The sequence below is a fragment of the Macaca mulatta genome, chromosome 5 (genome assembly GCF_049350105.2).
Source record: "Macaca mulatta isolate MMU2019108-1 chromosome 5, T2T-MMU8v2.0, whole genome shotgun sequence".
Classification (NCBI taxonomy): Eukaryota; Metazoa; Chordata; class Mammalia; order Primates; family Cercopithecidae; genus Macaca; species Macaca mulatta.
The window spans coordinates 160272992-160298614 of NC_133410.1; the positions used below are offsets into that span (position 1 = coordinate 160272992).

Genomic DNA, 25623 nt, shown 5'->3' on the forward strand with positions numbered 1-25623 from the left:
TAACAGTATCTCTAACATAACATTTTATTTAGTTTAAAATTCCTTAATACAAGAAGGTGTTACTCCTTAACCACTGCTACAGCCATCACCGGACCCTCCTGATGTGGATGAAGCAGGCGGGGGTGGCTGCCGGTTGGCTGTGGAGGCACCTCCAGGCACAGGGCCCAGAGGGTGAGAACACTGGTGATATATAACGCCACAGCTGTGGCTCGGGACAGGGACTGACAGGGCACATGGGCGTCAGCTTTCACAGGATCCTGCTGCCAGTCAGGCTGCACTGTTCTCCCTTGGGCATGGGGACCCCAAACATCTCACGAAGACAGCTTCTTCTCCAGGATCTCCTTTATCATGGCTGGATCTGCTCGGCTTTGGGTCGCTTTCCGGACCAACCCAATCAGTTTATTTATAGCTCTGGGGTTTCCCTTCTTCAAATCCATTACCTAGAAAGACAGAAATTACTTAAGAGGAGAAAATGAAGAGACTCATGCCCCCAAATCCCAAACTAAGGCTTACGTTTACTGAAAATTAAATTCCGCTTATTTCCACTAGTATTAGATATAAAAATGAAGAACAGAAAAAGGGGAGGGGCCTAACTTCTGAGTAGGTTTCTAGGCTCCTGTCAAAGGAGATTTTTGCTACTCTGCTTTCTGATTAAAATGAGCAAGAAGTGATTGCTGAAAGCCAGAGAAGCTGGCACGTGGGAGGCAGGGCCCTCTCCTCTGGGATGCCACAATGACCGGAGGATACTGAGTCTGGGGAGGGATAATCTCTCTGAGATGAATCACTGCATCTAATCAGTGAGGAGACCTGTCTGATTCTCAGTGACGTTCAGCTGAAATGTGCGGCTTTCCTTCTCCCCGTGCTCCCCACCACGAAGATCCCTTTATCAGAAAGCAGATCTACACACTGGCTAAGTCTTCCGGAGCACTGGGTCGGGGGAGTGTGCTGTGTGGGTGGGGGGAGTGAGGAAGCCAGGAGGCACTGAATTCTTATCAAATAGCCACTGACTGTTAGGGCCACCGCACGACCTCCTGCTCTGCAGCATCTCCAAGGGCAATGACATGAGGATCTGCACTCAAGTCCCGCAGAACAAGCCTGAAACTACTAGCACGTCTTTATCAGTCACCACAGATGAGGCAGGAAGACGAGGCTGCTGAGGCCCGGTGCAGGCTCACTTTCCTTATCGAGGGCTCTCTACAGAGCTGTAAGTGTCCCCGGGAAGCTGATGGGTGGGTGGGTATTATTCTGAGAAAGTGGCTCACAATTTTTTTCCCCACTGAAAAGTATCTCTAGACAATACGATAAGACTTGGGGAGGAAGGGATGCCACTTGTTTTAGCTTTTCTGTCTTGTGCTGTGCTAAGAACACAAAATGACCTGGTTTTCAGCCATGCTCCTGTCAGGGATTTTCTCCACAATTTATAAATACTTTTCCCTTCTGCCTTTCTTCCCACTTCTTAGAAGCATGAAGCCGAAGTTCCTGTACTCTCCTTGATCTGCAGGCACACCTGCTGGTTCCTTACTGGGAGGTCCTTAGGAAGTAGCGCTAACCACACCAGATTCGAAATGCCGACCCTGGGAGAGGGCGACACACCTGGGAGGTCACAGCTTGGATTTCGTGAGCTTGCTGACACCCTTTTAAATTACACCTCCATGGAGAGTAAACTCCAGGGGTGGTATCCTCCTTATAGGAAAAGAAGTTGTGTTTTTCCAATATCTACCTATTTCATCTCTTCTGACCTTAAATAAAAAGATGACAATGAGGGAATTGTAGATGAAACTGGGCCAGTCATTCTTAGGAAGAGCCTCTGGGCTGCCACAGAGAGTGATGGCGAGGCTCTTGGGCGTGTCCTGGGGCTGGCTCTGCAGGTGGCTCTGACCCTCTCCCCCGCCCGAGATAGTCACCACTTGAGGATGGGCCTCCATCATGGAGTGGCAGAGCTGCTCCAGTGCCCCCCGGTCCTCCATCAGTTCAAGCTGCTTTTCTGAAACAATCTGCCCTGGAGTCTTGCCTTCCCTCTTCCACAGTTCCTCAAACACCTACGGGCCAGAGAAGGGAGAGGAAAGAGAAATGAGAAGTCAGCTCTTCTGCCAGCTCCATTTGCACTGCCGTGCTGTGTAGAACTAGGGTGGGAATGAGCAGATTCAATTAAGACCCCGCTGCCTAGGCCTGGCCCGAAGGGAAAGGGCGCCTGGCTGCCCTGCCAGGGCCTTGGCTCTCCTGAGGCATCCCTGAGAGCAGGGCTGGGGAACAAGGCCAGCTAGGTGGAATGAACGCGCCTGGGGTCTCCTCCTGAGGCTGACGTCTCCCTCAGCACAGGGTATGAGAGGACTCGGGCCAGCCAGGTGCCCCCGTGCCCAGACGGATGGTGAGTCCTGCCCAGCTGACTTCACACGGGAGGGGGGCCGCGGGAGGCGCGGAGATGCCCATCACTCATGGGCGCCTGCTGACGGGAATCGGAGGGCCAGTGATGGATCTGTCTCATGGCCACTGAATTAATTGAGGTGACATTTTGGTGAAGGATGGGGCCACACAGCCTGCAGGAGGTAACCACAGTACTAAATAAAGTCCAGAAACAGCCTGCTGGGAAAGATGACTTTAGAGGGGCAGGAAAGTAGCCCCATAATGAAGATACAAAATGGCAAACAACTGAAAACATAAATTAGAATCCACAGGGGCCTCCTGGCCTACCACATTCATCTCCTACAGGTAGAGCCGGATCCAAATCAGACTAGGATAATGAACGCTAATGGTCGGTATATTTTTCTACTTAAAAAATGACAACAACAAATCCCCAAACTCATCAAACCCGAGAAAAAGGAAACCATTTTCAAGGAAGGCATTTCCCAGGGTAGCTGTTTTCCTCATTCCTCTTGTCTTCTAGCGAAAGCCAGAACTGGGGGCAGGGAGGAGGGCTTCCTCTGTTGGTCTCCTGCCGGTGCCACCTCCATCCAGCCCACAGTCATGACTGAACACTGAACATTCCCTGTTATCTTGGTGGCTGAGATTGGGCCAACCAGGAGCCATTCCTTCTGGAAAAACAACTCTTCCATAATTAGCACGAACAGCAAAGCAAATAAAAGAGAGATGCTGAGTCTCAGCAGGGCTCAAAGTCTTCCCCAATCTGAATCAAAACAAACCACAAATACTTATCACCGCTGGGACAGGCGCTGCACCTCCAGCCTGGTGCCTCGGAACGTGTGCCCTGACGGTGGCCAAGGAGGTGTGCTTGGCAGGTCCTGGGTAAGCTCCCCACAGGGCACCCCTCTGCCGCTGCCCGACTGCTCAGGAAAAGCCTGGCCCTACTCTTAGAAAAATATAGAACGCACACGCCTCCAACTCAATTCAGCAGATACGTACGTGGCCTGACAATGAGGAAACCATCGGGAGAAGGGGGCACAGAAGCAGGAAGAAACTTCCTCAGTCTCAACATGCGTATCAGTGGAGTGTTGGCAGCAGAAGCACTGGGGACCTGGATGGCATTCCATGGAGCTGCCCTGTAAGTCTGAGGAGTCTGTCTGCCCCCTTTCTCTGACACGTTTAGTTTTTGAACTAGGACTTAAATTTTAAAATGCATTTTCTAATGATAAAAGTTAATACACATCCACTGCAGAAAATATAAGGAAATACAGGAGAGATCAAAAGAGATCACTGGAATTCCCCTTTCTTCAAGAAAACCAATGTTAGTATTTTGGTGTTTTTCCTTCCCATCTTTTTCTTTCTGTTTTGTAACATACTTGTGATCATAACATATATTCAGTTTGTGTCCTGCTTTTTTGCATTTATCACAGAAGTACTTTCTTAATAAAAAGATCTAGTATCCATCAGATGTATTTATCATAATTTAATTAATTATCCCCTTCTCATAGATATCTAGACTTTGACCAGTGTTGATTTTGTTCATCTGCACAGACTCCCAAAAAAGCTCCTAGCTGAAAACCTGGCTCAAAACAGAAACCGCCTGTAAGGACTTGCTCATGAAAAGTCTGTGCAGCAGCTTCCTCCAGGAAAACCAGGTGGACTGACGAGCAGCCTGTGCCTGGAAGTGGGCGGGGCCACTCCTGGGTCTGCCTCTGCAGACACAGCGCAGGCGATTTCTCTGCGCCTGTGGTAGCTGCTGAAGCACACAGCAGACCCTGAGCATGCCGGCCAGCGAGCCAGCCTCTGCCTGACGGGACCCAAAGATGGCTGGATTTGCCTGGGCCAAAATAAGCACAAGAGTGGCGGGGTGCTTGGGGATCACTTCCAATCACACCATTCAGAAGGAGAAGCAGTGCACCGCTAGGACAGATGCCTTCAAACACAGAGGCTGGCTGCTCCCCGAGAAGGAGGGCCAGGCGGGGTGGGGGTACCAAGCAGTGACGCTAGAGAAACATCATTCAGCAGCCTCCTGGAACCATGGGAGCCCGGTGGCTGAAATGTTCTTCCCTCCCAGAGTTAGAACACATAATGTTAGTTAACTCCACAAATTAGTGCAGTGGCCAGTCGAGGCTCCCAGTCCCCAGCCCCTTGGGCTTATACAACAGACGCTGGTTGTCCCATCCTCTGCTCAATCCTATTTAAGACAAGGATTGTGCACTCCTGGCTGGAGTCCAGGAGGGTGGGAGCCTCTGGGCGATAGTGGCGGGACCCTGTCTCCAGGCCAGACTCTCCTGCTCCTGGCCCTCTTGACACTCACAGAGTGGCCTCTATGGCAGCCGAGCCCTGTGCTGCAGCATAAATCCTCAGCTTTTGTCAGTGTTTAATCACACCCTGAGAAGTGATATCCAAGTGCAACTGTTTCTAGCCAGGAGCACAGCTCCCAGGCCCTGCTGCTGCCTACCCAAGACAGATAGACGTAACAAGGAATTTCTAGCACAGTGCTGGTCCTCTGTGTTAATAAATGGCCAACCAGGAGTACTGGGTAACGCAAGCTGGGAACTCCCCATCACACACAGACGCTGAAGCCAGCTCTGACACATGGGGCAGAGACTCAGCCTTTGGTTCCCTGAAGACTGACTTTACACACCCTCTTAACTGCCACCCAACTGTTTCTAGCTAAAGCTATTTTTGAAGTATCCTGAAAAGGCAAGCACACAAGCCTCTAGCCTCTCCCTGCCTGTCCTGGGTTTCCAAGGTCAGGATACGGAGGAAAGACGCGTTCAAGGGACATGGCAGGGAAGGAGCTGTGACAGTTCCAGAGAAAGGAGTCCCCTTTTTGGTCAAAGGCAAGTATTATGAAAGGTTACTTTTCTAGAAAGGCACAAACATCAACCCAAGCCCCTAAGAAAGTGGGGCCCAATAAACTGTGCAGATAACGAAAGCACTAAAAGAGAGGAAAAGACATCTAGTCATCTGTAATGCAGCTTTGGTGCGTGATATATAACGTTTTGTACATTGAAAGGTTTTTGGCGATTTCTCTTTAAAGCAGACCCCAAAGTAGACGAGAGATTGGTTACTATGGAACGCTTGTGTGATAAATGTGATTTCCATCTCTGTGGCACCCAATTCAGCTGGGTCTTGCCAGAAACGTTAACTGGACGATCCTCAGGGCATGCTGGATCATCTGCATCTGTTTCAGACGTGCACGAAGGAGATGCACCTACACCCCATACAATTTCCCTTGAACCATGACTGACCAGCCTTCTGGACAACATCCAGGGCGAGTCACAAGAGGCTTGGGAATCCTGGGAGGCTGTTTTCAGGTTAGCTGTGACTCTGACAGTTTGGGAGTCTGATGTGTCCAAGCTGACCCCGTCTTTAGTGAGGGGAGGAGACAGGGTGCCACCTGCCACTTCAATACGCAGCCTGGGTCTTGTGAGGGGCACACGGGATGCTTTTGTCTACAGTTACCAGGAGATAACTGCTTGTGATTATATATAATTTCCCAGCTTCTATTTCTGATTCTGAAGAACAGGGCTGCTTCGTGGCAGCAACCTCTTAACTCCCCTGGCTCTGGGGTGCTGAAGGGATGAGGTTTGTAAATCTCGGGAGCATTGGCAGGACACGGGAGGAGGGTGCCGTGAAAAGCAGACGGAATGAAGATAATGCCCAAGGAAGAGGGTAAGAGACAGGCAGAGAAAGGCAGATTCATAACCAATTAGAGCACAAAGTGGGAAGTTCTTTGGAATTCAGAATTCTGCTCTCAGAAGAATCAGGATTCTTCTTTCTGCGTGTCTGTCATCCCTAGGAGTCAGTCACTCAGTCACCTTTCTTCCTTATCCCCTGGTCATCTAATCACTTAAAGGAGCCTCTTCCAGTTCTGCCAGAGGAACACCAATAACCAGTAGGATCAGAGAGTCTCTGTTCTCGCTCACAGCTTTCTAAAACCCAAGCCATGCTTGGATTCTTCTTTTAAATTTGGAAAAACAATAACTGCAACATATTTTTTCTTTTTTAAAAAAGTACACTATAAAAATAAGAGACAAAAATATTCTCAACAGATTATGGGGATGCAAATCAAATCCACAGTGAGATACGACTTCACACCCACTAGGATGGCTAGAGAATCAAAAAGATGGACAACAACAAGTGCTGGTGAGGACATGGAGCAACTGGAACCCTCGCACACTGCAGGAGAGGCTGCAAGACGGTGCGGCCATTTTAGAATATAGTCTGGCATGTCCTCATAATGTGAATGAAACAGCATTAGCATATGACCCAGAAATTCCATTCCTATAGGTATACACCCAGCCTACGTGCAAAAACTTGTACATGAATGTTCAAGGCTGCATTATTCCTAATAGCCAAAATATGGAAACAACTCAGATGTCCATCAGCTGACGAACAGACAGACAAAATGGAGCGTGTGTCCATACAATGGTGGAGGGGCTCAGCAGACAAGTGGCCCCATTTAGCCCTAAAAAGGGGTGAAAGACTGATGCGTGCCGCAACACAGATGGACTTTTCATAAAATGTCCAGATAAAATAAAAATAAATAAATACTACAAAATCAATAAATACATAAAATATCCAGATAAAATGTTCAGGACACTATATAATTAATAATAAGAAATAAAAAAGTACACTATAATTTCAGTTTTTGAAAGTCTTTATTGCTATCCTTCGTTCCTCCCTCCTACCTTCTTCCTTCATGATGTTCATCTAATATTAAAGGTAGTTATTTCAAGGTGGTAGAACCTCAGAATCTTGGTTTTTCTGCATTACTTATATTTTTTATAATCAAATATACTACTTTCCCCCAGAAAATCAGTAATTTCCTAAAAAGAGAAAACAAAAGGTAGAAAACCAAACAAACCCCAAGGCAATGATACATAAGGAGGACCCCCTTGAGCAACACACACTAGACGCCCTTCTCGCCAGACTTGTGTTTTCACTTGACTGCCCCACAGAAGCCACCTCCTTTAAACATGCTGGAAGCTGACAAAATCTGAAAGCGTCCCTACATCTGAACCCAGCTGTCAGCGTCTTCCAACATTTTCCATTTCTTCTTACTGGAACTATCTTAATTCACCGCACTAGGTGTTTTGTTTTGTTGTGCTTTGGGGCAGGATGGGTAGGAAAAGGGGAAGGTTTTTTCCTTCTTTCATTTCACATGCAATAATTCATGTGTTCTTCTATATATATATATATCATGTGTGTATATATATAGTGATATATACATAGAGAGAGAGTTTTCTGCCCTCAGGCCATCTAATCTTCCTGCAGCTGCTGTGCATTGTCATAAACGTTTGTATTCCCCTGACATCCAGACAAGCAAGAGCCTTTCCTAAACGCGGTGAGGTCCCTGTAGTTGACAGCCTCACTCGAGGTGGGTAAACAGAGCCTTTATTAGTCCTGTCTCCAGTTCCACAGCACCCAGCCCGGTGTGTGCGCCATGGTACCTCATAATTATCCCAAAGCAGCCACCTTCCCCAAGCCTCCCTTTGTAACCTGCCACTACTGTCGGTGCAGATAAACGTTACATGCAAAAGGCACCATTAAAATAACATTAAACTCCTCGCTGAAGCATTGACAGCTGCAATCTCTGAAGCTGAGATGAGGCAGCCGCCTCGGTGTTCTTTATCTTTCTGGTTATGTTTTGTTTTCTTTGGTTTTTTGAGACGGAGTCTCGCTCTGTCACCCAGGCTGGAGTGCAGTGGTGTGATCTCGGCTCACTGCAACCTCCACCTCCCCAGTTGAAGCGATTCTCCTGTATCAGCCTCCCAAGTAGCTGGGATTACAGGTACCTGCCACTACACCCAGCTAATTTTTGTATTTTTAGTAGAGACGGGGTTTTGTCATGTTGACCAGGCTGGTCTCGAACTCCTGACCTCGTGATCCACCTGCCTCAGCCTCCCAAAGTGCTGGGATTACAGACGTGAGCCACCGTGCCCGGCCCTTTGGGTATGTATTTGTAAGAATTTTCTGAATTCCACGCGTCTTTCGCCCTCCCAGCACTTAGGCAGAGGGACAGACAGACAAAAGGCTGCTTAGGATGATGCTATTTTTCTGAGTTTTCACACACTGGGCATGTCCGTAACATTTTATCTACAAAGTGCAGTCTGACTTCACCCTCCTTGCTGAGGACAGACTCTCCGAGGGCAACCATGCAGGAGGGACAAGGCAGGCCCTGGGACTGGCTGGGAGGCAGTGGGGGGCGGGACAAGAGCCCCAGGCAGGCTGAGAGCTGAGCTGAGGCTGCCTTGGGCATGAGGGAAAGTGCTCAGGTGTAAAAGGGCTAGGGGAGACATGTCAGGGGGAGATGTTCAGGGCAAGATTATTTCCCCAGGTTAGCAATGATGACGAGAAGCAAACTGCCTGCATTGCACATATTGGCTTCATATCCTTGCTAAATGAAATGTTTCTACCGTTCAGCATTAAACATCACTACAAGCATTTAATACGTCCATGATGAAAGTCACTCAGTGATGGCATTTGGGTGTCACAGAAAACATTTCTCGGGACAGTGGCGCAGTCAGAAGCTGTAGGGAACGTGGACATACCTGTTTAGCTGCTGCTGAAGAAATCGTTCTGCTGTCCAGCAGATCAAGAAGCTCAGCGAGTGCAGAGGGTGTGACAGGACTGGCGGCCCCCAAAAAAGAAAACACATTTACATCGCACACTGTCAGGGCATCCATGAACGGCTGTTCAGAATCAGAACACTTGCTCTCTTGGGTGTAAATATCAGACCCACACCTAGGGGTGAAAGCAGCAGGCCAGCTGGGCTCCCTTTTATTTTACTTATTTGTTTTATATCTTAGGATGTAACAAATTTTTGTGACTAGTGTTCTTTCTTTAACCACTCAACAATAACAGCTGTTTGGCAGAAGTTGTAGCAACAGACAACTGCTCAGTGCAATTAGTCAAGAAAAGGAGGTGGCTGCAAAATTCATGAACCACAACAGGAAAGGGAAAACAAACTCCAGTAATTAAATATTTTCAACTGAAAGATCACCTAAAAATTATTTTAAAAAAACCACAAAAAACAGCTAACAAAGTCACGTTTCTGAGTGTTTCTGTGCAAATATAAATTCCTTTAAATTGTAAGAGATTTTCTGCAAGGGAACACAGTGACTACCAGCCACATCCTCATCCGTCCTCGGGAACCTGATACATACTCTCTTCTCCAGGCTCACACAGCTTTCTGGACGCAGAAGGGCCTAGAATCCACTATACCTATATTTCTAGGATGTGACTTATTGGCCAATATCCTATGGTATAAAAGGTCAGGGGCAACCAAGCATAGTGAAACAGTGAAGTATCATTAATTCACTTTAAGGTGAATTAATGGTAGGGGTGAGTGCCTAAATTATGGGAAAGACAACAGTGAATTACAAACTATTTCTTTTAAAATGTATGGTTTTCTGACTTCTAAATACAGGTTGAGTATACCTCATCTGAAATGCTTGGGACCAGAAGCGTTTCCAATTTTGGATATTTTTGGATTTGGGAATATCTGCATTATACTTGCCAGTTTAGCATCCCTAATCTGAAAGTCTAAAATCTGAAATGCTCCAATGAGCATTTCCTTGGCGCATCATCATCAATGCTCAAAAAGTTTTAGATTTTAAAGCAGTTTGGATTTCCAGGTTAGGGATACTCAACCTATATACACAGCAACTAGGCTCATGAAATGCTGTCTGAGATCATCTGGGGAATGGTTTTAAAAACGTAGGAATGACATCAATAGCACATTAGTGTTACACTGTGTAAATGAGGGCTTCTGAAATGCTTCATGCCACTTGAAAACACCTTCTATTTAAGTCTGGGTTCCCATCATGCACAATTAGTTTCTTTGGATGCGCTTAGAAAATACAAAGGAAACTACAGCTTAGTCCCTGTGCCGATTTCCCGGACTCCAAACCAATGGAGTGCGTGTGAACCAGGTGACGTACTGTACTCTAACTCAAGGGCAGTGAAACCCTACTGGGGCTGTCCACTTAAAACGGCTGATGTACTGAGGCGGCCCATCGTCCTTTAAGTGTCTATTGATCCCAAAGTATGACTAAAAGGCAATTCCAAGTGAAACTTAGGTTTGGAGAATATCTGGTGTTACTAAACTGGTATTCAGAACATCTGTGAACCACCCTGATTAAACCGCAAAAGGAGGAGGGGCAGAGGCTGCTAAACACACTCATAAACCTCCTACCTCTACTGACAAGTAAAAGGAAGGCCGGTTTTTCTAAAAGCATGGGTTGCTTGGATGTTCTGCAATCCTAGAAAATACCATGGCCCATTATCTTAGAATGCAGACTGTGTGTAGAACCCATGATAAGCACTGAGGTGGAACTGGATTTCTTCAACGTGCAAAGGTAAGGTCCCTAGCCCTATACGAGTTGATTGCCTTGGTCTGTCTGGGCTGCTCTAACAGGTCAGTACCAGAGACGGCGTGGCTTATAAACCATGGGAACTGTATTTCTGCTCTGGAGGCTGTGAAGTCCAAGATGAAGGCGCCAGAAGAGTCCATGTCTAGTGAGGGTCCACTTTCTCACAGGTGGCACCTTCTTGCTGTGTCCCCACGTGGTGGAAGGAGTGAGGGAGCTCTCAGAAGTTTCTCTGATGAGGCAGCTAATCCCATTCATAAAGGCCCCTCCCTCATGACCTAATCGTCCACCGAAGGTTCCCTTTCCTCATACCGTCACCTTAGGGGTCGGGATTAGGAATTTGGGGGAGGATCCGAACATTCAGACCACAGCAATGACGTAAAAGACCTGGGGGTGGGAGAGGGACGGAAGAGGAACACAAAATAACCAAAAATAATGTCACCTTTGAGAAGTTCATCTAAGGACCTTAATTCATCAGTTGGGTCATAAATTTAGACTACAGAATCTCTCCACTGACGTAATCACACTTGGGATCTCTCCATCACCTTTCTGTCCCTACAATGCCTGTCACACAGTAGGTCATCATGTTTGTGTCACAGGCTTCCTCACACCCACAGGGTGTCTGGCAGACTGCACACGCTAATTCCACATATGCCAGGGCTAAACTTGAGTCACATGATGACAAAGATCAGTACCTGTCACACCGACCCTGAAAGACCCCAACATCAGCTAAATAAATAAACCCTCAGACTCGACACGCAATGGCAGCAGCAGCACAGGCTACTAATTTGCTGCTGTCAGGTAATACTGGTTTCCGGACAGTGAATGCGTCTCCACTGAAGAAGAAACTGACACTGTGGCCTTCAGCTCTGCGTGCTGCTCTCTTCCCTCCCATTCTCTGAGGCCGCGGATTGACAGAGGAGGGGAAAGGGGCTCTTTCAAAGCTCCACAATTTGTCCAGTCCCTCAGAGCTCATTCAGGAATCACAGCTCCGTCTACAGCTTGGACGATGAGAGCAGACACGCTGATGCTTCTACAACCACCCCCGACACCCCATGAACCGTGCTGCCTGTCCCAATCCCCAAGCTTATCTCAGGCCCAAAGTCCACCTTCTCTGCTTCTGTTAAAATACGATGCAAGAAGGAAGACACTGGGACTTGGGCCTCTAGGAGGTACTTGCTGCGCATAAGGATTCTGTGTTCACCTCGAGGATTTCACGGTGCCCCTAGCTGGTGCCCCACCAAGCACCCGTTCCATGCAGCCCCCTTCCTGCTCCCCTCCTCTGCACATGCCCTCACCTCCCATTTCACAAGGACATCAGCTGAGCCACAGCTGAGTATTTTCTAGGGCACTCTCCTCCTCTTCTTCCATCAGACAACCCCTCCACCCCCGCTCAGAACCCCACACTTGCCACTCCTCCGAACCAAAGATGCTGGTTTCCTGTGTCCTGTGGCTTGAATCTCACAGCTTCACAAATGCTCCCATCTTCCCTATCTTGACAATGCCTTTGGCTGACCTTGCAGTCACTTGCGTCTGCCCAGTTTCTTGCCTTATTTTAACAATAAGGATCTAGCACCAGTGGCTACTAGCTACCCTGAGGAAGCACATGCCATCTGGATTCTGTGCCCACCCCTCTACAGAAGCTCTTCTCTTAAAAATCACCCCCGTCGCTTGTGGCCAAACGTTCAGCTTCTCCTCATCCGCTGTGCCCTGACTCCTGGGGCTGCACCGAAAGTTCCTGGTGAAACCCCCTTCTTGGGCCTCTGGAATCTCCTCCTCTTCCTTGCCTGTCCCTCTGCTGCTCCTTGCAGTTCATGCCCAGGTGGCTCCGGTGCCCTCTTGCTGGGTCCTCTGACTTGACCCCTAGTCGTGAGGAGGATGCCCAGGGCTGCTGCTGCTGCCTCAGGTCCTGTTTCTCTCCCTGGCTGACTTCAACCACCTCCTGAGAGGCCCGTTCACACCCAGACAATGTGCTCTAAACCAGGACGGCAAACTTCTGGAAAGAGCTAGAGTGTGCATATTTGAGGCTTGGTGAGTGCCCTCTGTCACATATGCTTCTTTGTCTTAACAAGGGTAAAAGCAATTCTTAGTCACACGCTCTACAGAAACAGGCCAGAGGCTGACATGCTATAGTTTCCCAATCCTTTTTCTAAACCAAACTTGTCTTCCTCACAGACCAGCTCCTCTGCATTTCCCAACACCCACCTTCTGTCTCGAATGGTGACAGCACCATGCTTCTAGGTACCAGAGTGCAGATTATCATGTTATCTTTGCTTTATTCATTACCTACTCCCTGAAAAATCTAGTACCTTCTTACCAGATCCTAGTGATCCTTCCAAACATTAATCACAGCCATCCTGCCCTCTGCACTCCCAGCACCACCACTTCTGACTTGCTGTGGGTCTGGCCACAGTGAGCTCAACAGGTTTCCAATGCCTGCAGCCCATCGTTGGATGCTAGCCTACATTTCATGCTGTGGGACACATCTTCCTCTCGCCTCCAGTCCCTTCTTGGTTTAAAATCCTTCCCTGCTCCAGTGCTCAGGAATTGTTGCCCGCAGCTCACCTGAAACACTGGGGCACTCAGCTGGCTTGGACAACTGGAGAGCTGTACCTGCCTAATCTGACCACAAAATACTTGGTCAGGAAATCTACAATGTCCACTTCCTTAACTAAACCAAATCTGTTACTCATAATTCAGAAATTGTAAACCATCCTTTCAAAGCAATATACTCAATTAAAAAGCCAAGTTCAACAAGAGGTTGGACCCTTCAAACATCAGCCTTCTGAGAGGCCTTTAAAGATGAATGCTAATTCACATAATCATTCTCTACCAATTCGATCTCCAGAGTGTTCCCTGCCTGGGTGTCACTATGAGACTCTAGCTAGTTTTGCAGCTACTGTCCTTTTAAGCTCTGGGAACATTAGCCCTAGTAGCTGAGGCTGTTCAGTAATGTTTGCTCTATGGGTAGCCTAGTATATCAGTCCAGCTAAACATTCTTTGAACTGTGTAGGAAAAGAGCTGCTATGGTTTGGTTTTGGCTTCTCAGTCCCTGTTCCATTTAAACTGTAAAACAGAACTGTTGCCTGCTTCCTCTACTTGATTTTGGAACAACCAAGCTTACTTTTATTTAGAATTGGGTACCCTTCAGGTTCTTAAAACTTTAGTGCTTATGAACTGCTTGGGTAAATACCAGGGGCTCCAGGTTCACTCAACAGGCTAATTTATCTCTCAGCTCCTTTAGAGGCCACCAAAATGGTTGTTAAACTCCTAATTTCACAGACCTACATATAAAGTTGTTGATCACAAGCCAGGCAACTTGGCTTCCAGTTTTTGTGGCTGTGCCATCTGAGGCAAGTCACCTCATCTCCTAGGGCCTCCGTTTGCTCATCTGCTAAATGAAAAAGCTGAAGATCCCTAAGGTCTCTTCCAAGACTAAAGTTCAGCAATTCCATACATTTTAACCAACAACATAGAAAAACTGTAAGTTTAAAGCTAAGGCATTTCTATTTCCTCCAGAAGCACAAACACCTCATCTTCTTGGAGCTTTCCTGGAATCTTCTGGCTAGTGTGAATCTCCCTCCTCTCTGTTCCCACTGCACTGTGTTTACTTCTAACACTGAAAGCATCCCATCCCGCCTTGAATTAAAATTATGCACAAGTTGTGGTCTTCCCCAGGAGGCTGACAGCACCTGTGGGGCTAGAACCGGGTCCTGGTCATCCCCACACACCGCAGGGCGGGGCTCTGCACCTGATGAGTTCACGGCTGAATTCCCCTGGTTCTCCAGAGGCTTCCGGCTCAGCTCTGGCTCTGCACACAGCCACAGCTCTTGGCCGCTTTCCACCCTCTGCTCCTGCCAGCTACGCTCCTCTCCTTCCCAGTCATGCCAGTTCTTTGCCGTTCCTGCACCTGGGCTCCAGGTAGGCACTGCCCTCTACCTCACCAAATCCCGTCCAGCCTTGAAGGCTCTGGTAGAGCTGTATCCCGTCCATAAACTCCTGCCTCCACAGAATGGCCACAGTATTTTCAATATAAACAGCAGAATTTCTGAAAGGAGAGGCCAAGCCCGGGAGGACAGGGATGAAAGACCAAGAGGCAGGACGGGTGCAGTGGCTCACACCAGCACTTTGGGAGGCCAAGGCGGACGGATCACTTGAGGTCAGGAGTTCGAGACCAGCCTGGCCAACATGGTGAAACCCTGTCTCTACTAAAAAAATATAAAAATTAGCTGGGTGTGGTGGCGGGCGCTTGTAATCTCAGCTACTCAGTAGGCTGACTCGAGAATTGCTTGAAACTGGGAGTCAGAGGTTGTAGTGAGCAGAGATTGTGCCACTGCACTCTAGCCTGGGTGACAGGGTGAGACGCTGTCTAAAAAACAAAACAAAACAAAACAAAAAGACAAAGAGGCAGCAGATGCCACAGGACTTCAGGACAGTGGCAGGTGCTTTGGCATTTAGCACACCCTGGCAAAGAGAAGGTGGCTGACACTGAGGCCCACATGTGCCTGTACTGTGAATTTTCCCCTGAAAAGCTCTCTGAGGCCGGTCCTGCCATTTTAATTTTACAGTGAGGAAACTGAAGGTCAGAGCAGCTGCGTCGGGAAGGGAACTCGCACCCGGGCCACCCTAACACAGGGATGTGTGCCTTCCTAGCCAGCGGCTGAACATGGAGTTGACACCATCTAAAGTTAACCTTTTTGAGCAAACAGCTGTTGGGAGTTATTTGTCAATATCTGTCTGTCTTCACTCCCCGGGATGCTGCTGAGACAATGACACACCCACCCCGCCTGGACTCCCCCTGCCCCAGGGAGCTTGCAAGGGCCCTGCTACCTGCCTGCCTATGTGCCCCTGGGAACTCTCTTCCTGATGCCCCACAGTGACACCTACTGCCCATTCTTTCCTTCTTCAAACTTGCTTTTCCCTTGGCTTCTGTGTCACCAGTCCCCGCCCGGTTTCCTGGTTTTCCTTCTACTTCTGTGCCATCGCGCCTCCATTTCCTTCTTCTCTGCCCATGCTTCCCAGTTAAAGGCTAGAGAGCCTCAGGTTTGTTCCCCAGCCACCCTGGCACGTTGCACTCTCCCTGAAAGTTCTCATCTGTCCAACAGCTTCAAGTACAGACGCTGCTAAGTCCATGTTCCACTTACACTGTGCTGTGTCCCTGGATTCCCCAAACTCTCATGCCCAGACTCACCTCAGATTTTTCCACGTGCTGTTCCCCACGTCTGGAACTTTTCCCCGTCAACCTTGGCCTGTCCCTGCTCATCCTTTCCTCAGCTCTTAGCTTAGCTGCTACCTTCTTCCCCTCTCAGAGCACCCCCATCACTGGCTGCAGCCACCAGCTTCAAGGCTGCCTGTCCTTTGATTCAGGGCCAGCATCTGTCCGGGAACTGTGCTTCTCATGCTGGGTACAGGGCTTAGCACACAGCAGAGGCTAAGTGAACACGAGCTGAATAATGAACCAATGAGAACTCTCAACTGCAAACCTCTCCAAGATCTTATCAGCTGCAGATTCATAGATCTTGCCTACTGGTTAGCCTCGTGAGGGGAATGTCTGGCCCGCAGGCAGCTCGAAGTCAGCACGTCTGAAATGGAATATGGCATCTTCCCTCACCCCCGGCCTATGAAGTTTATTCCTCTTCCTTTAGCTCCTCCTGCACTGAAAAAGCCTGCCCTCTGTTTCACCTCTGCCCAAGCAAGAAATCTGGAAGCTGTGCCAGTTGAGATAATTGCTCTCAACTTGGCCTAGCTCACTTCAGCCCAGCCGCAGCCACCTTGGCTCAGGCCTGGGGCATTTCTCATCCGCATTCCTGAAGGAGGTTCCCAAATGCAATTCCTGCTTCCAGTCTGCTCTCAGACACTGAATATTTGTGTCCCACCCCAAATTCCTATACTGAAGCGCGATGGTTTTAGGGGATGGGGCCCCGGAGGAGTAATGAGGTCTAGAAGAGGTCACGAGGGTATGGTCCCCATGGTGGGAATGGGGCTCCTGTAAGAAGGGACTGGAGGGCCTCCTCTCCCTCCCCCCTTCCTGTCTCACCCCTCCACTTCTGCCTGCCATGTGAGGACATCTGTGAGCCAGGCAGCGGGCTTCACCCAGGACTGTGTCAGCTGGCACCCGGATCCTGGACCTTCCCCACCTCCAAAATCATGGAAAGACATGTTGCTGAAGCCACTCAGTCTGTGGAATGCTGGTATAGTGGCCTGAGCTGAGTGAGCCACACTGCACTTCCTCAGTGTGAAACTGGCATGAGCTTGTAGTCTATGGCTACAAGAGCTGGTGATAAAGGCAGACACAGTTCTCCAGGCGGCCCTTGGTCATCTCTGCAGCTCTGTCCCTACCATTCCCACCTGCCTGCCTCAGGCCCCTGCAGCTTCTGGCATTCCTGAGCCTGCTCTGCCTGCTGGTCTCTGAGCTGCACACCACTCTGCTTTGTCTGCACGATCTGTCCCTCCCACTGTGGGGCGATTCTCCCTAGTCTTCAGGGCATGGCTCAAACACGCCCTCCCGAGGGGAACCCTGGTTGGTTCCCCAGCGTCCGTTCAGCCCCCCTTTCTGTGCATTCCCAGCACCCCGTGCGTGCCTCTGGAGTGACAGGATCACCCAGGGGTGGCTGCCTCCTCACAGATCCGTATCCTCCATGAGTTTGTAAATGTTTGTCTCGTTCATCTTCGTGCCCCCAGCCTCCCACACAGTGTGAAGGACACAGTGGACAGTCACAGATCTGAAGGAATAAACATATTTTTACATGGGCTAGAGAACATATTTAGCATGTGGAATCCACAGGGGATGTTTGTGTCATGTCAGGATATCCTAAGGGAGAACAGGGGGAGCCAGAAAATGGACCTGCCCTATTTCCAGTGCTTCTGGACAGGGCACATCACAAAGGAAGAAAGAAATCCCAGACCTCACTCACCTCTCACTGACAGCGAGGTTCTGTTGCTTTAAATAGCCCAGAAAAGTGTTGAGGACCCAACTAGTCACCTTTTTTGGCTCTGCCCTAGTTTCTTTTATCACATTTTGGAAGAACTCCAGTAGGCCGACTTCGTTCTGTTAGAAAAAAAAAGAAAATTACATAAAGCCTTCCCAAAAATGAAAGATCAGCATTCTGAAGGCAAATCTGAAACTGTCACCCTTTGCCTCCTCTGAGACAGCCACTTTTTCTTTGCTAAACCCTGAGATGTCACCAGAAAATTCTGATCACTTTCAGCTAATGACAACTATTCTACTACTGTCACTGTGCATTTACATAGCATTTTCTCAAAAGGATAAACGCATTTTAGAGAGCCCCGACTTTGCAGGCCAGAGGGATGGTAAAACTCCACATCCTCCAAACTCACTTGCTTTCTCTGTGTCTGCTGTGTGTAACCCACAGTCTCCATCCCTGAGCTGTAAACTAGGCCTAAAATGTTTGGCCTGACTTTAATGCCCCTTCTCTTTCCAGGCCTGTCCTCTGCTGAAGTCCTAGTAATTGCTAGAAAAGAGGGTAACAAACAAAACAAAATAAAGAAAGAACAAACAGAATATTCTACCTGTGAAAAATCAAAAGTGGATCATACTTGTACTGATCTTCACATCATGACAAGAAGTAGACAGGAATGGTTCTGAAATGTTTTCAAAATGAGGGAGAACAGGGACACATGTCACCCACTTAGGCCACTTAATAACAGGTAGATGGGGCAGCAGCCTCCCAGCCTTCTGAGCTGAGCCAGGTACAACAGGCCCTGCCTCTCATCGTGTTCTGGGAAAATGATCAGCTGGAGACTTGTTCCATCAAGACTGTACCACTTCTCCCCCTCTGGACTGTCAGCCCCACTAGTCAGGGCTGTGCTCTCCTTTTTAAAGGAATAGCTACAGCTAAGTCCATGTGGGCCACGGCAGATGCTCGGTGTTAGGCTGGTGCAAAAGTAATTTTGCACCAACCTAACATCAGCAGACGGCATTGGGGTCTCCCGTCAGCATGTACGTGTGTTGGAAATCACACACGAGCACGCATTCTTATCATACCATGTTCACCTTTAAATACTACAACTACGCATATGATCAGCCCTGAGGCACCTACCACATTCTATACTACAGCTTGCTGCCAGCTCAGATAGATTTGACACAATCAAGAAATTTAGCTAAGTCCTACTATTTCAATAAGAAAAATAAAAACTGTGCTGCTCAGAAAGGGAAGGCTGAAATTTCCAAATTCAGAGGATATACATTTTAAGTAGCAGATTTCCCTTACCCACAGAAATTCAAATCAAACTACACTTTTTTTGAAATGTTCCTTTTAAGTTCACACTGCACCTAAGGCTCCTACCCATGCGCCTTTCAGAGACCCTTCCTTAACCAAAAGAACCTTCTGGAAAAAATGAGATACTGGGAAGAAGCAAGATATACTACCAAAAGTGCTCTCCGAGTGTAGCTATTGTAGCTGCTGGAACATACACACAGGCACAGCAGAAATTCCGTAACAAAAAACCCTACATGTTCTTTGTAACAGATAAATTCTCTGGTGACAAGCCTACTGAATAATCCTGTAATCATCTCTTGAATCTCTTTTCAAGCCAGTGCTATTATTCTGCTCATGCTAAACCAGGGCAGAGGCCACCTCGGCAGCCCAGGCTTGACTACAGATAAAGGCAGAGCCAGGCAGCATGAAGAGGAAGTTGTGCTTAACTTATGGAAAAGTATTCAAACTTCCACAAGAGTACACAAATCACTGGGGAAGCAGAAAACTGCTATCTGGCCCAAATCAGACGGGCAGAATTCCCTTTGTTCTAACCCAGACAGGCTGGCCCACTGGTAAAACGAGCTGTCAGGAGAACTCTTTGCTTTGCCAGGGAAAGAGTTTTCTAAATCCACCTAGAAATATTGCACTTAAACTCACAGACTCACAGGCTTGGCTGAGTTGCTGGGACGTGATGAATATCTATTCCTCTACCCTTGGGTGGTTTTTTTATTGGATGGATAACACGGCAAGTCAGATTTCTGTTTGTCTTTTCATGTCAGTGCTGTGATAAAGCCTCTCTGAGCTGGAACTGTACTTCACTAGGGGATACATGGTTTCAGTCCACAATTTAAAGCAGACAGGAAAATCTGTGGTGGTGATAGGGTGAGCTATAGGGAGCGGGGCTGAAGGAGGCTGAGCCGCAGCCACCCAGGGAATGATGGATCAATAAAAGCTGCACATGGGCTGCCCGCTCTGCTTTTCATAGCAGAAGCCGCTTCTCAGGGAAGAAACACACACATCTAGTTTCCTCGTCTTCTTAGTTTTTCCATGAGATTGGCAAATGCTAATAAGCCTGGCACGAATCTCGGAAGTCTCTGGTGAACATGTCAGTGCAGCCATCTGGTTTTCTCAGAAAAACAGTGAGCCGGTAATTCCCTTACATAAAAATCATATGAAGAGCAATGCAGAAAGGCCACGGCAGTAGCGGACCTTTAACGTCCTCCTCAAAAGCCACAAGCAAGCACTCGCCTCGGGATCAATCTACCCTACATGCGACAGAACTGCAACTTCGGCGACACAGACAGCCCAGTCCCCTGGCTGACTGCGACTCTAACTGTTCCTTCAGATGGCTAAAGCAGCAGGCATGACTGGTCCTGTCTTTTGTATAATACCTGACAATCTACACAGCTCTATGACTGGGAAACATCTTTTTCACGTTTTAATCAAATTTCCCAAAGCACTGACTTACACCCAGAGCCACGGCCAGCTCCGCCTCTCAGACGTTAACAGGAATCCTTGATTACTAATGATTAGTCAGGTGATCAATGCTGGTGTGAGGCAAAGCAGAGGGACCTGCTCACCGCCACTGCCTGCTCAGGGAAGGAACCTTTCTACCCTGCACTAGGCCCTGGGAGCAACCTGCCTTGAAGCCGTCTTCCGTATCCCACCTTCAGAGATGATCAAATGCAAATGCTGGAAGACGTTCCAGTTGGAATACAATGAAGGCTGATTTCTCAACTGCATTTCTTGTTCTAAGTCACACACCCTGTGAAGCTGATGATAGGCCAGAAATGAGGTGGACTATATTTATTTACGAGAAGGAAACCTGATAGAGCCAGCTGCCCAGTGGCAGACTCGGAGAAGAAAAAGCAGCCCAGAAGAATGCAATCAAGTTGAGGAACAGCTGGTTATGTGACAGGGAGTGTTCCGACAGCTACAAGGGACCCCAGATGAACCATTCTGGGCTAGTCAGAGGTGCTCAAGAGTATCTACTGAATATGTGCTAGACACAGAGCTCAGCACCGGGCCCTGTGGGTGGCTGCGTGAGGCCGCCGCTGCTGCTGAGGACAGTGATAACCAGAGTTACAGCAGCAGCGGTGACGGGCGCCAGGCACCGTCTACACACTCTCCACATTACCTCAGTTCATCCCAGCACCAACCGTCTGAGCTCAGCACTCTCAGGACTTTTACAGATGAGGACACGAGGCACTAACTTGCTTGAGGTCCCACAGCAAGAGAGCACCAGAACTAGGACCAACCTCTGCAGTTTTGCTTTTAACCTCTGCGTGGCTCTGCCTTTGAGGAAGGAAAGGGCATGGTCTTTGCCTGCCTGGGGACTGAAACCAGCACCTAGGAGTGCCAGGCACAATGGGAGGCAGCCAGCTCATCTGAAGAAAGCGCTGTCCCACACTTCCATTATTCTATTTGAGAGCTGCCAGCTGTTCAAAGGTTCTTAACGTATTAAAAATGTTGCAAGGAAATTAACTTTGAAATCAGAAGGAGAAAATGGCAGGTTTACTTTCTGCCTTTGCCAGTGTACACCTAGGCTACGTGGCACTCAGCTGTGGCACGACACACACCCGTTCCCAGACCAGGAAGGAAGACAGCTGCACGCCCACCGCACAGACCATGCTGGGCCCTGGGGACGGAGGGCGGCCAGAGCTCCTCTGCCCCTCTCCCGCCCCCTGCCTTGCCTCTGCATCCCCTCCCCACGCTACTGCTGCCCCAGAAGAGGTCCTGTGAGCACACCCAGACCTGGACACTGCACAATCCTGATCAGGACAAATCCTGTTATTTCTCATACTGGTTTGGTATTAAGCATATTGTATTTTATTTATTATTGCATTCTAATTCCTCTAATAGAGTAACTCCTACCTAACTGGGCAGGTCATGCCTGTGATGGGAGCTGCTGACTACACAGAGGCTCTGCATCTGCAGATGGAACCACAGGGGTTTCCACTGGACAAGGCTCTCCCATGTCACAAGGTGTCATTTTGCAGAGGCACACACTGGAATTGCATCCGTCCCCTGTGCAGCGGGGTGCTGGGGTGAGCAGCTGCTGAGCATGTGTGCAGACGCTGGAGGAGGCTCATCACCTGCGAATCAACGCAGGCCCTGCTGTGTCATTATTCCTGTGGATTTGGTCATTCCTACAAAGTGAGAACAACAAAACTCAAATACAACAGCTATGTAAAAAAATGGCCCTGAAAATAAGACCAAATGCTAGTGCTGGGGATGGCAATGAAGCAAAGAGGCCCAGGACAGTGATGGCTCTCAGCCAGAAAGCAGGCGTCAGGACAAGGCTAAGGACTAGAATGTTCAGTGGGGCGGTGGCTTGGGTGGGTGATGTGAATTGGTGCCCCTTCCGCTTTTCACAGAAACAAGAAGCCTCTGCAAAAATCTTTCCGCGAGTGCTCCTGTGAACAGAAAAATTACTCATTTAGAGAGGCCTCGTCAGTGGAGAAAACAAAAGGAAGTTAATTGGTGGTGTGAGGCTGGCACAGGAAACACGACCACCCCTTCGAGAGTGTCAGGAGAAAGCTAGAACAATGCAGGACCTCCACTGCTGCTGGCAAGAATACAGGGATCTGCAGAGGCTCTGAAATGGACCCACAAACACCACGGGTGTGTTCTCCCAAGCAACATACAACTAGGGGTCCAGGGCCCTGTTCTGGTCCCCACGATTGTTATTCCTGGGTCATTTCCCCAGCAGGGCTTGGGAGCCGCTACAATCTGAGCAAACCTTTGGTCCCAACCATTTCACTTGTGCTATGTTCACAGCAAAGCCGGAAAGTAGACAGATTGTGAGTTCAACTCAGGCACCAGTTCCATTCAGGGGATATTCAGACTAACGTGAAAATGACCTTACATCCTCTGAGATGCAGTAACTCGAGGGGAGATGCTGAAGGAAACCAATTTGGGAATAACAACTTCCCCCGAATAATCAAAATCCAAATTCAGGTACTACAAGCTGACAGCAGACCGGCACAGCTAAAAGGCTGTATCTGCACGAATGGGACACAGGCAGTGTGTTGTCAAGAAATCAATTCCAATTGTAGTCACATTCCAGTGCGCCAAACACCACCACTGCCAAATTGTCCCCATGTGGAAGGAACCTGAGTTGCTCAATAGGAGCTTTCTGGCTGGAGCTTAGAAACAGTAACAGAGGCAGTGAGGATTTGCTCCCTTCCTCCAAGATCTGCCTGAAACCTGAAATAATATGTATTTATCCTGAAAAGGAAATTATTCCACAGGAAATTGGGCTTTGGGATGGGTTGGGGACAGAACCCCTGTGGGTCCCCAAGGCTGGCACTCCTCCCTGCACTGTCTCCCTACTGGGCAGGATCCTGAGGGGTCACATGGCTCTGAGCCTAGAGCTTCTTCCCCTCTGAAAGCTCCTCATCCCTTGCATCCAAAAGAAATGAACCGCTGGTTTTACAGAAGTAGAGTTAGATGATACATCTTTTTATTCAACTTTACCAGAACAAAACTTGGTTACTTTTCTAGTGTATAGAGTCACTGTAAAAGCACCCTTAAGCTAGCAAGCTCTGGATGCAATTTTTATAAAATGAAGAGTAAAATCAATTTTGAAAATTGCACGGAGATGAAATATGGTGCCTGACGATGTTGGCCAAATGGATTTTCCTTCAACAGTAGTTAGAAGGTGAGTTACTTTGCACCTCAGTAAGTCTGGCCAGTCTAAAACCAGTCAATATGGTTTTAGATACTATTAGCTTTAAAGTATTACATATGGGATATATAGATATTTATCATGGGAAATTATTTTATAGGCAATTCATCCAGAAAGCAAACCTGGTCATTTCTAGTTTACCAGCCACTTAATGGAAAATTCTTGAAAAACAATCCACTTAACAACCAGTTGTAGTCATATCTTTTCTGTTTCTTTGTCCCTTGGCGACACCTTCACCTTTTCCATGATGTCAGAAACAAAGGATTATGATTTTAAAAGTGGAAGAACCAGCTGGAGAGAATGAAGTTGTAAGTAAGATGACACATCCTGAGGCTGACTATAAAGACAAACACAAGCCTACGGCAGCCCAGGGTGCTGACTCGAGGGCTCGCAAGCACATCTTCTACAGTCTCGCTGGGGCCATGCTGGATTTTTCTACAACCCTGCCTTTCGTGGCTCTCAAAGAACCATTTTAGCGTGTTGCTTGGTGTCAACACTCTTGTCCCTGGTGGCATATTCTTTGGAGTCTGCTTGGCTGTATTTAGGCTTTTTTAGATTCAGTGAAGATGTGGCTGTGTCTGTCATCTTCGGGGTAAGTGAGTCATCACCCCCTCTTTCAGCTGGGGAGGGAAACAGCTCCGGTTACCCTGCAGAGCCCTCCCAGCTCCAAAGTGTCAGAGGTCAGATGTGGAATCAAGGGTGTCTGTCCCCGAGTCAGTGTTTTAACTCCATGCCCTGTAGGGCTGCTCCGGAGAGACGTGGAAAAGCTGAAGCACTGACATTTGGAACTAGCATCTGGCACTGTAGTCAGGGTGGCAGGCCCTCAAAAAAACACTCAACTCGGGATGCTCTGGCTTCCTCCACTGAAATCTCCCACAGATGAGCTTCAGATCTTCCCATCTACTGACTTCATGCACAGCCAGGGCCCTGTGAGCTCATCTCTGCTTCCTACCAAGTGCCCATTACATGCCAGGCTTGAAGGACAGGAGGCACCAGGCAAAATCAAGCCACAAACTCTGCCCTACGTGGAGACACTTTTCAGATTCTTTTTTCTTTTTTTAAATTTTAGAGACAGGGTCTCTCTCTATTGCCCAGGTTGCACTGCAGTGCACGACCACAGCTTGCTACAGCCTCAAATTCCTGGGCTCAAGCAAGCCTCCCACCTCAGCCTCCCAAGTAGCTGGGACTACAGGTGTGTGCCACCATGGCTGGCTAATTAAAAAACATTTTTTTTTTGTAGAGACAGGGGTCTCACTATGTTGTTGCCCAAACTGGTCTCGAAATCCTGGCCAAAAGGGATCCTCTTACCTTGGCCTTCCAAAGTGCTCGGATTACAGGTGTGAGTCACTGTGCCTGGAACTTCCCAATGATTCAGACAGGACTCAAGTACCTCCAGCAGCAGGTTTAAGAAACACAATAAATAAAGCTGCAGAGGACAGCTTATATTACTTGTCTTCTAACTTTATTTTTCCACTTGGAAAATAGACATGATTTCTGCTTTTCATTGGCGTTGACTGATTTTCACTAAATTCAGTGGATGGCGCTTTATGTTTATTTATAGGGCAGTCTGGCATCTTAAAAACCAATAGGAGTGGTAACAACTTTTAAATGAATCTATGTTCTGTGACTGTGCAGAACAAAACGCTAGTGGCATGAACGTTAACAAAAGTAAAAACTCTACTTTCTCCGCTAATGAAACAAAAGTGACCACCAACAGCAATTAACTAAAAACATTATTTCTGTTTGACATTATAGTACATTTCATAAGCAAGTGGGCAGCAGGGCTTAGGAATGAAGAGATTGGGCCTTGAAGTCAGCATGCTCTGAACGTGGCTCCAACATGGGCTTGGGGAAGTTACTGCACCGGGGAGGTTACATTTCCCTACTTGTAAATGGGGAGAGCAGCAGTCCCTGCCTCAGAGGGTTGCTGTAAGGATAGATTAAAAAGTGGTACAATGTGACTTGCAGA

The 25623-nt window shown here is 48.2% G+C and overlaps 1 protein-coding gene across 2 annotated transcripts in view; it reads right to left on the minus strand.

Annotated features, from left to right (window-relative positions):
• GATB (glutamyl-tRNA amidotransferase subunit B) overlaps positions 1-25623 on the minus strand; it is an 84983-nt gene continuing 59360 nt past the window's right edge. For both annotated transcript variants that reach the window (XM_001083846.5, XM_001083960.5), the window contains 4 exons: positions 17660-17793; positions 8925-9003; positions 1905-2039; positions 1-440 (listed from right to left, as the gene is read on the minus strand). In XM_001083846.5, coding sequence (XP_001083846.2) covers positions 312-440; positions 1905-2039; positions 8925-9003; positions 17660-17793 — 477 coding nt within the window. In that variant the 3' untranslated portion in view covers positions 1-311. The remainder of the gene's footprint in view (positions 441-1904; positions 2040-8924; positions 9004-17659; positions 17794-25623) is intronic.